This window comes from Galleria mellonella, unplaced genomic scaffold (assembly GCF_026898425.1).
Source record: "Galleria mellonella isolate WM207_F2 unplaced genomic scaffold, CSIRO_AGI_GalMel_v1 utg165, whole genome shotgun sequence".
NCBI classification, from domain to species: Eukaryota; Metazoa; Arthropoda; class Insecta; order Lepidoptera; family Pyralidae; genus Galleria; species Galleria mellonella.
The window spans coordinates 1238029-1253951 of NW_026442009.1; the positions used below are offsets into that span (position 1 = coordinate 1238029).

The 15923-nt window shown below is 32.3% G+C and overlaps 1 protein-coding gene across 1 annotated transcript; it reads left to right on the plus strand.

Annotated features, from left to right (window-relative positions):
- Window positions 1–7743: 7743 nt before the first annotated feature.
- Window positions 7744–15574, plus strand: LOC128200181 (uncharacterized protein K02A2.6-like). Its single transcript, XM_052892699.1, has 4 exons — window positions 7744–8312; window positions 8943–11300; window positions 11791–11993; window positions 15495–15574. The coding sequence occupies exons 1-4, from the start codon at window positions 7744–7746 to the stop codon at window positions 15572–15574; spliced, it is 3210 nt and encodes a 1069-aa protein (XP_052748659.1).
- Window positions 15575–15923: the final 349 nt, after the last annotated feature.

Here is a 15923-nt window from a genome sequence, read left to right on the forward strand (position 1 = left end):
TATATATATTGAAATGATTAAAAATATTTTTTTTGATAAGGGTTCCAAAAAGACTAAACTAAATTTCAAAACTGACCTACCAATACAAGTGGGGTATCATATAATAGATTTTATAATATTTTAAAATAGATTTTTATTTGGGTTTCTTATGACATAGGGGGCATAAAATAATGCGGCTCACCTGATGATAAGTGATTACCACTGCCCATTGGCACTCGCAACATCAAAGATATTGTTGTATAATGTTGCATAGTTTTTTTATTTATGATAGAAACTATCAGAAAGTGCCATCCCCCTCTTATCTTCCATATGTAACATTTACAGGAAAAATTAAAGAAAGTTTCTAATTAATGATCTTTTTGAGAAATTATCAAAATTATTTAGTCTAAATATAAACTTAGTAATGCGGTCTAGTTTTTATTCACAATTATGATATAATAAGGAATTAGTAATTGTATTATCAACAATAATAACTATTAGGTGTTTATTTCGTATGATAATGTAAGAAAGATCATTTTATATTATATTTATTTATGTTAAGGAACCCTCGGAGTGTAAGTTCTACTCGGAATTCGATCTGCTACGTTATTATTTTACGTATGTTACGCAATATCTTCGATGATTTAAACAATTTTTTATGGATTTAATTAAAATGCTTCCATTTTATTTCCATAGTAGTCAGGCTAATATAATTTTTTTCTTGTGAAATAAAAATAAGCACAATAGCATCAAGTAAAATATATTAAGCAGTATATAAAAAAAGGATGTTTTGATATTTAGAAACTATTAACATTTAGGTACAAATATTGTACCCAATTTTTTTTTTATGTAGAGAATCGGTTTCATTACAGTTTTGTAATATGTATGTATAGATTATTGGGATATTAGAAATGTTTACTCGGCCATTTTACGAAACGATGGAAGATGTTGCCACAATTTTTATCCACGGATACCGTTATCAGTAGATTTGTTTAATAAGCTACACACTGGTTGAAGGTGTGGTAACTATGACCCACAACATACTTGTGGCATTAGGCAAATACAAAAGTGTAAATATGGTGATGATGTAATTAGCAACACGAGTCAAGTCATGACGACATTCGAAGGCCGGTGGTCTACGTCTATGCTGTAACTTGCTCCACTGATCTGGTACTTTTTGACATCAATTTGTATAATGGCTTGTTTAAACGAACAACATTTTGAGTGTAGAAAAAAATCTCGAAGATTACCATAATAAAAATCCTATAAGTGCATGCTACGATGCACATGTGTTGAGCAATTACACAGTTTTAGTCTTTAGGAATGGTGACGTATAAGAGACACCATTTTTTTTTTATTGGGTGAAAATGGAATGGTAACCCCGTCCACGCTATCGGTATACACCAACGAGGCACCAGTGGAAGATGATAGATGAGAATATATGCAGGTCAGTTGGCCCACCATGATGAATTCTACAAAAATTAAACATGATGGTTTTCAGGGGGAACCGCGTGGAGGTCGACCTGAAAGGGTATATTGCTAGTAATGGGGCTATTAGACCTCATTACTAACAATCCCTTTCCCCCCGAGAGACACCATTAGCATCATTCATTTCTTGATGCCGTGTCAAGTCGTATAAAAAATAAAATCTTTCATCATTTCCATAAGGAAAGGTCGAGCTACAGTTCGATCTGACAGGATTTAAACCTGCACCTCTTAGCATTCCGATCTTACTGTGGAGGTTGTAGGAGTCACGGGAAGATTAAATATTTTAAGAAATGTATTAGGGATATAAAATGTATGTCATACATAATTTTTAATAATAAACATTAGGTACGTGTATACTTTTATCGTAACTAGGTGAGCTGAATTTTTGGATAAGATAAGAGATATAATAGACTTATTTTCTTGCGAGACCAAAGGATCTTTGTGTGTTGTATATGTTATTTACCAAGGTTATTGGATAAATAATAAGATAGGGCTTTGTTGTATCCTGCAAAAATAATGAGGATTTTATTTTCATTATTTTATTTTCATTAAATGAGTATATAATTGATGTATGGATAGTCTCTCTTCTTGTTTCGAACAATAAATAATATGTGGTCTTGTCTGAAGGACAAATATACATAAAGGTTAAAAAATTTAAGAATGGCAAAAGCCAATATTGTTTTTTCTTCAGACTGTAGTTAAGCGTAGTTCCACTGAGATGTAAACGCTCAATATTTTACAATAATGAATTGTTTGTTTGTTACCTATTAGTGCTTTAACGGTTTAACCAATCTCTATGAAATCTGGTATACATGTACTATACGGAATGGAGAAGGTTATAGGTTATTATTTATCCCGGTTAGTGAACACGTCCTTGTTACGCGAACGAAGTCGTTGGTACAAGCTAGTAGAAAATATTATGATCTCACAATGTGGCTCAATAAGTATCTTCCAAATATAGAAAATCTTACCGCCATTGCCATACCAGTTGTAGACGAAATGGTAATCCTCTGCCATTCGACACCGGATCTATATTTTTTTAAAACTATTATGTCGTTATAATAGTGTCGTAAAACTAGTTAATATTGGAAGCGACTCTTTATTTATAGACAAATCGTTTGATGTGCAGTGAGTTGAAAACGCAACCTATTAACGGCACGAGGTAAATGCCACCTTTGGAATAAATTATATTAGTTATATCCCGTGGCTTTGCTACTATCTGTATACTTCATGTAATAGAGTTGTTTAATTTTGAATGAAGAATAATCAAAATCGGTATAGAATCGGTAAAGATATATTAATATTTAGTGACAAGGTCTAGCGCTCTTACTAGCCAGTCAGGTTGATATCTATTTTTCATGATCTCAAAGGTAAAAAGACCTTTGAGATTAACTGCTGGTTAATACCGGAGAATTTACCAGAGGGAGACTTTGTACAAACGTCGATTGCTTGGGCACCTCTGTCCCATTCGTGTTTCTACAGTGAAACAGTTGTGTTTGCATGGCTGTGTTTCGGTTTGAAGGGTGGGATATGGCGTGAATTTACTAGGTACAGAGGAATAACACCTGAGTCCTCAGGAATGGCAACGCATGGGGGGTATCATGGGCGAAACAGTATACTCTGTTATGTTCATGGTACTGCTCATGTCTCATGTACCACTTTCCAGTCTTGTTTGCCATAGTATAAAATATATATATATATATATATATATATATATATATATATATATATATATATATATATATATATATATATATATATATATATATATATATATATATATATATTATATATGAGTTAACTGATCTGATTTTATTTTCATTTGTCAATATATCAGATCAGCGTATATCGGTATACGCTGGCAGAGTGTCATAGGATAACTATATAGGTTACCATTTTATATCATAAATGTCATGTCCTTCAATAATAAGTATAGGCAAATATAGCGAATGCCAGGTAAGAAACTCTACGTTATAGGTGTTCTTTAGACTGTGATAATATTGTTAGTGCTTGGCTGCTTTCTTAGTTATTTTTAACAAAGTTTAAGTATATCTACGTTATAATTTAGATTAGATTACTTCAAAACTATGTGATATAGATAAAACTGTAGGTATATTAGGATTATTAATGATATAGTTAGTAATGATTACAAGCGTTATGATCATATATCTAATTATTTATAAAAGTACATGTCACACTTGCATATACTAGAAAAAATTGTCAATGAAAAAAAAATTAATAATAAATTATTTTCTTACAAAAAATTATTAAGGAATATGGCCAAATTACTGCGTGGCAATTACTGGAAAAACTTCCTAAAGGGGAGGTCTATGTTCAGCTATGGACAGTTAACGGGTGATATCATCATCATCATCATCACAATGGCAAAGCTAAAAAATACTAGTAGATATTAGTGCTTGCATGTACATGGACATCTATTCCCGAAAAGAAACTGGGTGGAATCCAATCCAGAATCATTCATTTTCAGACTGCCAGTAGGTGCTATTTAGTGATAAAGGTGCTAATTTAATGATAAAGGTCTGAACATCTTTATAAACATTAACATTTATAATATATATAAGTAGCTTATAAAAAAAAAAAAAATTAAAAAGTAAATTTCTCGGATGTCAAACTCAACAAAAGAACCGGTAAATGGTCTAATAGACAAAGTTTGAAAATTTTAAGTTAAGTGAATCTGAAAATCGTTAAGTACAGTGTGTTTTGTGTATCATCAGTGGGGAGTAAAATGTCCTACTTTTACTCCGCACCCCATCTCAATAGCTGGGGCCATTAACATTGGAAAGGGTTAGGGAATAGATTGGGGTTGCAAAATACTTATCCACGAACCCTATTGTTTGTAACCACTTACAACGTGAACTCTTTCCAGATACTTTTTTTTTACTATGATTCAGTTCGTAAGATTGGTGGTCATTTTACACACACACACACACACAATATATATATATATATATATATATATATATATATATATATATATATAATATGTGTATATATATATATATAATATGTGTATATAATATATATAAACACACTTTTTCATAATATCACATTCAAAACTTTAGGAAGTTAATTGTTATAACATAGTAACCAAGTTACTTGTTATGTAGCTTTTAATATAATATGTATTACAATTTGTATCTACTGCATAAATTTTTTTATGATAAACATTACAGCGCCATCTTTCGTCGTATGAACGTGATAATGAATAGTAAAGATATACCTACAATATAATGGTGCTTGCAGATAACAGTGTTACGGTGGAAAAGTCATATAATAGTTTGAGAAAATTTCCCGAGAGGGCGTTAGTTGTATGAAAAGTATAAATTAAGTTTCGAGATATAAAGCGTTAGTCGCGTGAGGGAGGTGAACATTATATGGACTTGTAGAGTACGTCTTAGTCGTACACTTTACATAAGGACTAGTTTTCCATCCACTGCTTCTCTTACTACGAAATTCGTATATTTTTTTTTCAATTGAATTTATTTGTTATTACGTGTAATGTGTATGTTCTTAAATTCTTGAATAGTTATGTTTGTTTATGTATATAATCAATAAACTCTAGAAATAGTGTACCTTTCTACTTTTTTTTTTATACAACTTAGAATGGCAAACAAGTTGTCGGCCCACCTGATGGATAGTGGTAACCGTCGCCTATAGACATGAGCAGTACCATGGATATAATAGAGTATACTGTTTCGCCCATGATGTCATTCCTGAGGACTTAGGTGTTATTCCTCTGTACCTAGTAAATTCACGCCATATCCCATCCTTCAAACCGAAACACAACCATGCAAACACAACTGCTTCACGGTTGAAACACGAATGGGACAGAGGTCCCCAAGCAATCGACTTTTGTACAAAGTCTCCCTCTGGTAAATACTGATTTGATAATATCAAAATTATATCTCATAAAAACTTTGAATTGGGAGAAATTCCTTTTATATGCTGATGTTTACAAAGTAACGCCCAAGAAAATCTTAAATTTCTATTGGTTTGGAGTGTGAGGTTATATGAGTCAGTGAATGAATCATCATTAATGCTTTTTATGGTATAAATTATGTAAATAATAACGTATTACGCATGGAAGCATAATAAAAGGAAGTCCCTTTTACGATCTCTATGCCCCAAATGAGGAATAATAGAAAGACATCATCATATATTTTTATTATATAATCTTACTATTAATAACTAATAAAACATATTGGTTATCAATAACAACACATTATGTATAATACAATTAGATAGTAAAGAAAAATTCTGATCACGTGCACACGCACAACCATTCTTTGGAATCAACTTCCAGCAGCAGTATTTCCGAACCAATACGACAACATAACCTTCAAGAAAAGAGTATATTCCTTTTTAAAAGGCCGGCAGCACACCTGCAATGCCGCTGGTGTTGTGGGTGACCATGGGCGGCGGTAGTCACTTACCATCTGGTGAGCCGCATGCTTGTTTGCCCACTGTGTTGTAAAAAAAGTAATCTTCTAACGATGTTTTTAATTCTACTAGATTTTGTTGTTATGTTTTGATATATCGAGGAATATTATACGTTAATATATGTATTTTATTAGTTATTGAAGACAGTATAAGAAGAATTACAAAGTCGGACTTTGTTTAATAATACTATTAATACATGCAATGTTGTAAATTCTAGAACCTCACACGGTTGTATTTTGCAACTAAATTTTTCAAGCAACATATTTCATGAGTGTCAAGAGAAATTGTTTCTCCAATATTTTCAAGTTTCAAGGCCCCGCGATTTCGGTGTTCGTTGATAGTAAATCGATGATATGACAAGGCTTTCCCTTCATATGCATTTAGTTTTTTACTTTTTGTTTTAAACTCTACTTGGTTATATTTGGTGACCTACTTTGAATTGTTGTTTAAAAAGACCGATTTACATTTACAGAAAAGAGAGATAAAATCTCTTCTTTTATTATGCAGTTGAATGAAGATGTTTCAGTATCTCAAAAAAATAAAACAATAAAAATAAAATATGAGAATTAATGGAAAAAATAGAAGAAAATATATTTAATAACTGATTGATTGGCATAACATAAGAAATATACATGTCAAATATAAATATTTTAAATCATTAACATAATCATTGTATAATATATTAAATCTTTTTAATGTGTCCAATATACACAATAAATATTTTACAACACACTACTATATTTCTAAACATAAAAAGAAATATTTTGTGAAATGCATAATATTATTATATAGAAAAAAATTGTTACACGCGGGTAAAACCATAAATAATTGCTGGTAATACATATAATATCTAGACTCTTGTTGACTATGTAATAATGTAGTCGATAAAGAATTAATAAATCTATCAGTAGTAACACCATCGCATCTCGAACTTGGTTAACTAATATGATCATCATCATTTCAGCCTTTAACTGTCCATTACTGAACATAAATCTCCCCCTTATGGGATTTTGCGAGTAGTTGCCACGCTTGGCAGGCGGATTGGCAACTGCAGTTAGGTTTTGGAAATGTCTTAAGAGGGATGCTGCTGCCTATCCCTTGCCTTTACGATATCTACGTGAAAGAAAGGTGTGTTCTATTTTATACTGGGACCACACGGCAACTAACTAGTATACAAATAAATAATTTTAACATCAATATACGTTTTTGGTAATCTATGGAGTGTTTTGATGGGTGAAAATGGTATGGTAACCCCGCTTGCGCTAACGGGATACGCTGGCGGAGTACCAGTGAACGGTGATCGATGAGCATGAAAACAGGCCAGTTAGCCCATCATGATGAATTAATCAGGAATTAACCATGATAGTTTCCAGGGAGAACCGCGAGGAGGTCGACCTGGTTGGGTATATTGCTAGCAATAGGATTCTCAGTCTCCATTACTAACAATTCCTTTCCCCCCATCTGTTACGTACGCTCGGAACGCACCTCAACACAAAATGTCAAAATGTTCTGTCAGATTTGCGCTGTCTGCTATCGCTTGCTTTTACAAAATTAATACGTATAATAAATCTGTTGTTTATAATAATAGCATTTAAATACTACACCCAATATAGAAACCCACAAACACAACAGACTGGCGACGAGGATCGAAGATTAACTGGTACAGCAGCATTAATCGGTACACCTAAAGTGAAATGGCGGGACAGCCACGTGTTCAATAACCCAATTGTTCCTACATACATACCCTTCCTTCCAATCCAGGGGCTCCTTTCCCTGTGATGATAGCCCGCTTCACAATTTCCTGTATCCATTACAATGGAAGTACAATTTACGCAACTTATGGCGTCACTCGCCGAGACACTACGTACGGTGCAGAACCAACAAGCGCAGATGCAAACCATGTTTATGCAGCAACAGCAAACTACAAGTAATAACACAGTAAGTGGTATTGTTTTACAACCTTATGACGAACTCCACGAATCTTTTGGATCATACATACAAAGATTGAACAATTATATTAATCTTAAAGGGGTTACAAGCCCTGTTACAAAGTTGCAAATCTTCTTAAATTGTATTGGTGCTAAATATTACCAAGTCCTCAAAAATATTACTGCTCCAGATACACTGGAAAATAAAACATATGAACAACTTGTTGAGATATTAAAGAACCATATTGCGCCAGAACCAGGAGAAGTTGCTCAACAACACAAATTCTGTTTAAGGATTCAAAATGAAAATGAATCTATCGCTAACTACGTAGCGGGACTAAAGGAAATAGGAGGAAAATGCAATTTTATCTGCAATTCATGTAAATCTACAACATTTGATACACATTTACGTGTACAATTCATACGAGGTCTTCGCAGTTCAGAAATTAAAGAAAGGTTATTACAAGAATCATCACAAACATCATTTGATGAAATAATAAGGATTGCAATGGCAATCGAAACATCCAAAAGTGAAACCCAACAAATGGGGCCAGATGTTCATATGCCCAATATTAATAAAATTTCACAAAAACCTATACCAAAAATTTACAAAAATACAGGTAAGAAAGGCAGCTGTTATAGATGTGGAAAATCAAACCACAAGGCAAATAAATGTTATTTGAAGAATAAATTATATTGTAAAAAGTGCAACCGAAAAGGACACATCCAATCAGTTTGCTTTAAGTCACAAAAACAAATTACAACAATTGAAGATGAAGAATATTCAAGTCAAGATGAAATTTATGAAATACATAAAATAGAAAACAGTGAAAAGGATGAAAAGTTTAAAATTACATTACAATTACATAGCAAAGAGAGACATACATGGGAATTGGATACAGGAGCCGCAGTCACCACCTGTTCTACAGAATATTATAATAAATATTTCAGTGATTTAAAACTAGAAAATTCAAAAATAAAATTGAGAACTTATACTGGTGAAATTATAAACCCAATAGGAATTTGTAACATAAAAATACAATACAAAAATAAGAAAATTACAGGAAGATTATTTGTTCTTAATAGGAAAGTCGACCCAGTAGTGGGAAGAGAATGGTTAAGAAAATTAGGAGTACGTTTGGAAATAAATAAAATAGAGATAGGGGAAAATGATATAACTGAAGAACAATACAAGAAAAATTTAGAAAAATTAATAGATCAATATAGAGAGATATTTTCAGAAGAAATTGGAGAAATAAGGAACTACACAGTGAAATTCAGCTTAAAAGAAAATGTTACACCAATTTTCATCAAGGCAAGACCAGTACCGTTTGCACTAAAAGAAAAAGTTGAAAACGAAATTGATCGATTAGAGAAGGCTGGGATATTAGAGAAAGTTACATATTCACAATGGGGAACGCCTGTAGTACCAGTCGTGAAGCAGAATGGCAGTGTACGGTTGTGTGCTGATTACAGAGCCACATTAAATAAAAATTTACTTGATGATAAGTACCCAATCCCAAGAGTGGAAGAAGTTTTCTCCAAACTAAGTGGTGGTAGATATTTCTGTACCTTGGATATAAATCAGGCATATTTACACATGAAAACTGACCCAGCCACAGCTGAAATGCAAGCCATCAGTACATGCAAAGGTACATTTAAAGTCAATAGACTAATGTTTGGTGTCAAAGTCGCTCCAAATCAATGGCAAAGATACATGGATCAGACCCTCCAGGGACTACCAGGTACAGCCTGTTTCTTCGATGATATAGCTATTCAAGGACAGACATACATACAATTATTAAAAAGAATACAAACTATCTTTCAAAAGTTAAAAGAGTGTGGACTACATTTAAATAAAAATAAATGCCAATTCTTGAAGAAATCTATTACATACTTGGGACATAAAATAAATGAGAACGGCTTGCATCCTACTGAAGAAAAAGTAAATGATATTAAGAATAGTCCAAGTCCCACTGATGTATCTACATTAAGAACATTTCTGGGAATGGTTAATTATTACCAACAATTCATTCCTAATCTAGCTTCAAAACTAAATCCTCTATATACACTTCTACAGAAAAATATAAAATTTATATGGTCAAAAGAATGTGAAACTTCATTTCAAGAATTAAAGAAGGAAATATGTAGCGAAAAGGTACTTACACCCTTTCATACACACTTACCAATTACATTAGCTACTGATGCATCACCTGTTGGATTTGGTGCAGTGTTGTCACACATTATGCCAGATAATAAGGAGAGACCAATAGCATTTGCATCGAGATCACTTACCAGTGCAGAAAAAGGCTACAGCCAGCTGGATAAAGAGGCAGAAGCATTGATATGGGGTTTGAAAAAGTTCTTTCATTATTGCTATGGACGCAAGATTACATTAATAATTGACAATCAACCACTAGCAAGAATACTTCATCCGGAAAAGCCTATGCCTACAACTACCGCTGTAAGACTATTACACTATGCAAATTTTCTTGCTGGATTTGACTACAATATAAAAGTACGGAAGTCTACGGAACATGCAAATGCAGATTATTTCTCAAGGTTAGAACACCCTACAGTAAAATATAACCAACTAACAGATGATGATGTATTCTACTTGAATCAACTTACAGTACTACCAGTTACATTCCAGAAAATTAAAGAAGCTACAGCTAAAGATTTAGAATTACAGAAATTATATCAGGATATTCAATCAGGTACAAATTATACAAAAGGACTACATGAATTTTCTATACAAAGTAACTGCATTTTCTATGGAATAAGAATAGTCATTCCAAAACAATTACAACCTGCAATTCTACAAGAATTACATACAGCTCATACTGGTATTGTAAAAATGAAGGCACTAGCAAGAAGCTATGTCTGGTGGAAAAATATAGATGCAGATATAGAAAGAATGGTAAATGAATGTAAACCATGTTGTTTATTACAGAAAAATCCTACAAAAATACCTATACACAGTTGGGAATACCCAAAAGAACCATGGAGTAGAATTCACATTGATTATGCAGGACCATTTTTTGATCAATATTTTCTGATTGTTGTGGATGCATACACCAAATGGCTAGAAGTAATACCTACTACATCCATAACAACTACAGCTACTATTAAAATATTAAAAAACTTATTTACTACATTTGGACTACCTATAACTATAGTATCAGATAATGGAAGACAGTTCCGTTCAGAAGAAATGATGACATTTCTGAAAGAAAATGGAATTCAGTCCAAGTTTACAGCACCGTTTCATCCATCTACAAATGGACAGGCTGAAAGATATGTACAAACTTTTAAAAATAAAATTAAAAGCATGATCCATGAGAAAGGCACATTAATGGAAAAGTTATCAAGATTTTTAATGATGTACAGAAAAACTCCTAATAATACTACAGGATTAAGTCCAGCGGAAATGATGTTTAAAAGGTTATATAGAACAAAAATAGACTTAGTAAAAAGAGATCTAACTACAGAAATGAATATGAAACAAAATACAGAAGGATTTAATAAAATATATAGAGAAGGAGACAGAGTGCAGATTAGATTCTATGACAGTAATAAATGGAAAATTGGGAAAGTAATACAAAAGAAAGGAAAACTACACTACAATGTGGAAGTGGATGGAAAAATACATACAAGGCATATAGATCAGATAAGAAGAACTATGTGTACTCAAGGAAATGATGTTTCATACTTACCTTACTTACCTTGTAAGTTAGTAGTGTAGTAACTAAGTTGATAGCCGCGCCAGCTGCGACATCTGTATCATCACCTGAAAAAGAAAGAAGATTGAATTATACACCTGATGGGAGAGAATACTTACCTGACTCACCTGTACTGGAAACTTCACCCTGCCATGAAACAGGAACGGAGAATAATAAGCCTGTTTCGAAAAGAAAATCTTTATTTGTTCCAGGTTCTATTACAGAGAATGTGACACAGCCACAGCTCGCACCAGTAGCTACGCCGGCATCTCCGAGTGGTGTCGAGCAACCAGTTGTACTTCGCCGAAGTACGAGAATCAGAAAACCTACAAACAGATTGAACCTTTAAGTTACAACGTGGGGGAGTGTTACGTACGCTCGGAACGCACCTCAACACAAAATGTCAAAATGTTCTGTCAGATTTGCGCTGTCTGCTATCGCTTGCTTTTACAAAATTAATACGTATAATAAATCTGTTGTTTATAATAATAGCATTTAAATACTACACCCAATATAGAAACCCACAAACACAACACACAACATCTATGGAGTGTTAGGTACAACAAACAAAACGCCACAAATATAATTTTACGATTTAGTATAATATTTAGGTATACCTAGCGTTGTCAGTAGATAATTTATAGATACCTATTCAACTTGGATATCCCATGATATAACTCGTCGAGGTGCATATATTAGTGTGGTTTTCCCGTTTATTGAGCGAAACTATCGATTGACCGATAAAAAGACAATGCGATGTAGAGCATTTTCAGGCGAACGCCTAAGAACGCGACACGCACAACTTGGTAATGAAAGTCGGCACGCGATCGGGGTTTGCTTCCTGGTTTTAGGCGAATGCTCGTAGTATTCAAGGACTTTGTAACAATATCAGTTAAAATCAGTTCAATAGGGCAATATTTTGTAGATGTTTTTTAACGAAAGTACAGAAAAGTTGCGAAAAATGACAAACACTGTTTTTTAATGTATGGAATACAAATATTTGTAAAGAAGAGGCAAATTTAATAAAAATAACTTTATCAACGGTGCTTTTGAGTGACTCATCTATGTAGGTACTATTACATAGTGGTAACTGTGAGTTTACCTACTCCCTCACATGCCTAACATAAGAACGAAATATTATTCTTATGTCCCCTAGATACTTGTGGGTAAATTGATCTCTCATTATTTATGTTTTTGTTATAACATGCATGAGAAATAACAATTCGCTGAATGCTGTTTTCTTGTTCTATCTATACGTTATTTCCGCTATTTCTGCTGCCATAGCGGAGAAATAATAACGTATTAAAATAATTTATGCAACAGGTATCAAGTACGATGATTGCGTTGTTGTTTATCCGTATGAAGGGTATAATATCTAGTATGAATTTGGACAACGAACTGAAATTTCTTTTGGAGAATATCTGACAGCTGCCTCGAGAGATACATTATATTTAACCCGATGGTCACCTCTATCTATCAGGTGGTAACGTGTACTTGTTTGCTGCTTTCAGTAATTAAAATAATAGTTTCAAATAACAATTTAAAAACAGTTTATCTTTACTGAAGTTGTTTTCTTGGGTAAAGATAAAATGTTTAGCAATCAGTTGATTTGATCATTTGAACATAAGTTGTATGCCATATATAGAATTTTATTAATTGCATTTATATATATTTACCAAAGTAATATTATCATTGTTTCTATATTTTAAATACACACATTACACATCTCTATGTAATGCCAAAATAAGCAATGCTTGTACTGCGTGTATTAGACAATAGACAGTACTAAAACACATTTTTTGTAAAAACATAAATTTTTTTATGAAATTTGGAATGGCAAATAAAATGACGGCCCATCTGATGAAAAGATTTAACCGTTGTATACAGACATGAACAGTAAATATCATGACATGAACAGTAAATACCATGGATAAGACAATATATTTCATTGTGCCATTCCTGAGGATAATATATATATATATATATATATATATATATATATATATATATATATATATATATATATATATATATATATATATATATATATATATATATATATATAATTCCAAATCGATTTCTAAATTGGAATTAAAATTAACACAAAATTATTTTTTTTTAGGTTAAAACAGAGAGAGAATTAGTAACTAATATAAGATATAAAGGTAGATATGAAATATACAATATTTCATATCCTTATTGATGCGATATTATATTTTAGATTATTTTATTATTACCTATGAGTATATTTAAAAACTTCCAATTTGGATAGGTAAGAAAAAAAAAACAGGATTGGATGGACTGATTAAAACTATTGAACTAACACTCTTACGAGTATTATAGTTATAAAAGTTTGTAAAAATAAATTATAATCTATATTATTCTGAATCTCGGGGGAAAAACCATAATTTACTCTATAGTTAAAATAATTTTCTCGTTTACTTATATAATTTCTACATTTCCAATGAATATGTGAGGAAAACAGTAGTTGGAACATGACTGATTGTTTGTATACAACAGTTCGGCTTGCTGCAAAAGTTCTAAAATTGATTTGCGTGTGTTGTAGTAGCAGGCAGGTACTATTATTTAGTTTATTTCACAACGAATTATGCCAATGCAGACTTTGCAATATTATTTTTTATTATGGTTTTCTGTCTATAGTAACTATAACTAAATACTCATAATTAGGTATGGAAATATCTTTATACTGGGGGGAAAGGGATTGTTAGTAATGGAGGCTGAGAATCCCATTGCTAGCAATTTACCCAACCAGGTCGACCTCTTCGCAGTTCCCCCTGGAAACCATCTTGTTTAATTCTTGTAGAATTAATCATGGTGGGCCAACTGACCTGCATTCATTCTCACCTATAATCTTTCACTGGTGCCTCGTCGGTGTATACTGATAGCGCGGGCGGGGTTACCATTCCATTTTCACCCATTAAAAAAAATCTTTATACTATATATGTTCATATATCGTCATATCAGTTTACTGTCCACTGCTTAATATAGGCCTCCTCCATATGGAGGATTTCGTCAGTAGTTGCCATGCTTGGTAGGCAGGTTGGTAACCACTGTTAGGCTTTGGTAATGTTATAAGAGGGACGCTGCTGTCCACCCGTCGACCAATAAGCTTTCTTAGTCTCCTCTTACGACATCCACGGGAAAGGAGGGGTGGCTCATTCTATGTCAAGAGCACAAGGCAGTTATAGTATATGAGTATATGAGCATATGAGTATTTTATGAGGATGTTTCCATGACCAGTAGTGGAATTTTAGTGGGCAGTTAAGGTGTATAGTTGAAAGGGTGGGAGCAGAAAACAATGCTTTAGAACCAATAAAATAATTCTGTTATAAATATATTCAATCAGTGTGTATTATTTATCTAGACCTTTTGTGCTTATAATATGTTTAATAATACAATGAAAAAGTGACTAAGTTTTATTAAAATAATCACAGAAATACTCTAAATGAAATTAATGAATAATAAAAATGAATTAACTATAGTCGATTGTGTTATTATGGTATTTTTATTTATTTAGATTTTCATTAGAATCTATTTTATTGACATAAATTTTACAATATTTTTTTTTTATATTTATTTATCATACTAATATCACACTAATATAATAAAATTGTAACTAGTCGATGTCTGTACAGGGGAGATATAATGGTTTTAATAAGAGCAATAGAAATTAAAACAATATAATATTGAAATTTTGTTTTGCAGTCTGTATGTATGTATTTGTTCCTGAAAGTCTAATTTCAAATCTGATATGTTTTATCTTGATATGTCTACAAGTGATATTTTTTATAAATTTTTCTACTACTAAAATATATGCATACAAAGTAGCGGGCATAAAGCAAGTACGTAATATAATTAAAATAAAAATGTTAATTCTTTTTTGTTTTTGTTACAGGTACTTGGATGCTGTTAAGATACAAAGTTTATAATTTGGCTCATCTCAAAGGTTTAGAATTAGTTGGAACACGAAATTAGTGTCATAGTATATTAGTTTTGAACAAATATATCTATTTTGAACTTGCGATGATCAACACGTTTGATAGTTTAATAATAATCTGTGGCGTAGACTTTATGTAGTTGAAGCAAATGCGTAGATTCTTATAATCATCAATGGCGGTTGATAGAGTGGTAGTAGCATCCAGCCTGTAGGGATCGTCTAGTGATGGATGCGCGCGCATCTTTTTTAGAGCGCAGGACGCACTTTGCTCTAGTGTTATAAATATTTAGATGCGTCTTTAGATGAAAATAAATGACACAATACTTATATAGTTTCCCAAATTATCAGGTAAAGTTTTGTATTAAAATTATTTGGATTGTTTTATTT

Excerpts from the sequence above, each read along its gene's own strand:
- LOC128200181 (XM_052892699.1), top strand. The coding sequence starts at position 7,744 with ATGGAAGTACAATTTACGCAACTTATGGCGTCACTCGCCGAGACACTA. Across the intron at positions 8,313-8,942 it reads AGTTCAGAAATTAAAGAAAG|GAAAGTCGACCCAGTAGTGG; the intron begins GTTATTACAAGA and ends TGTTCTTAATAG. Across the intron at positions 11,301-11,790 it reads GCGGAAATGATGTTTAAAAG|GTTCTATTACAGAGAATGTG; the intron begins GTTATATAGAAC and ends TATTTGTTCCAG.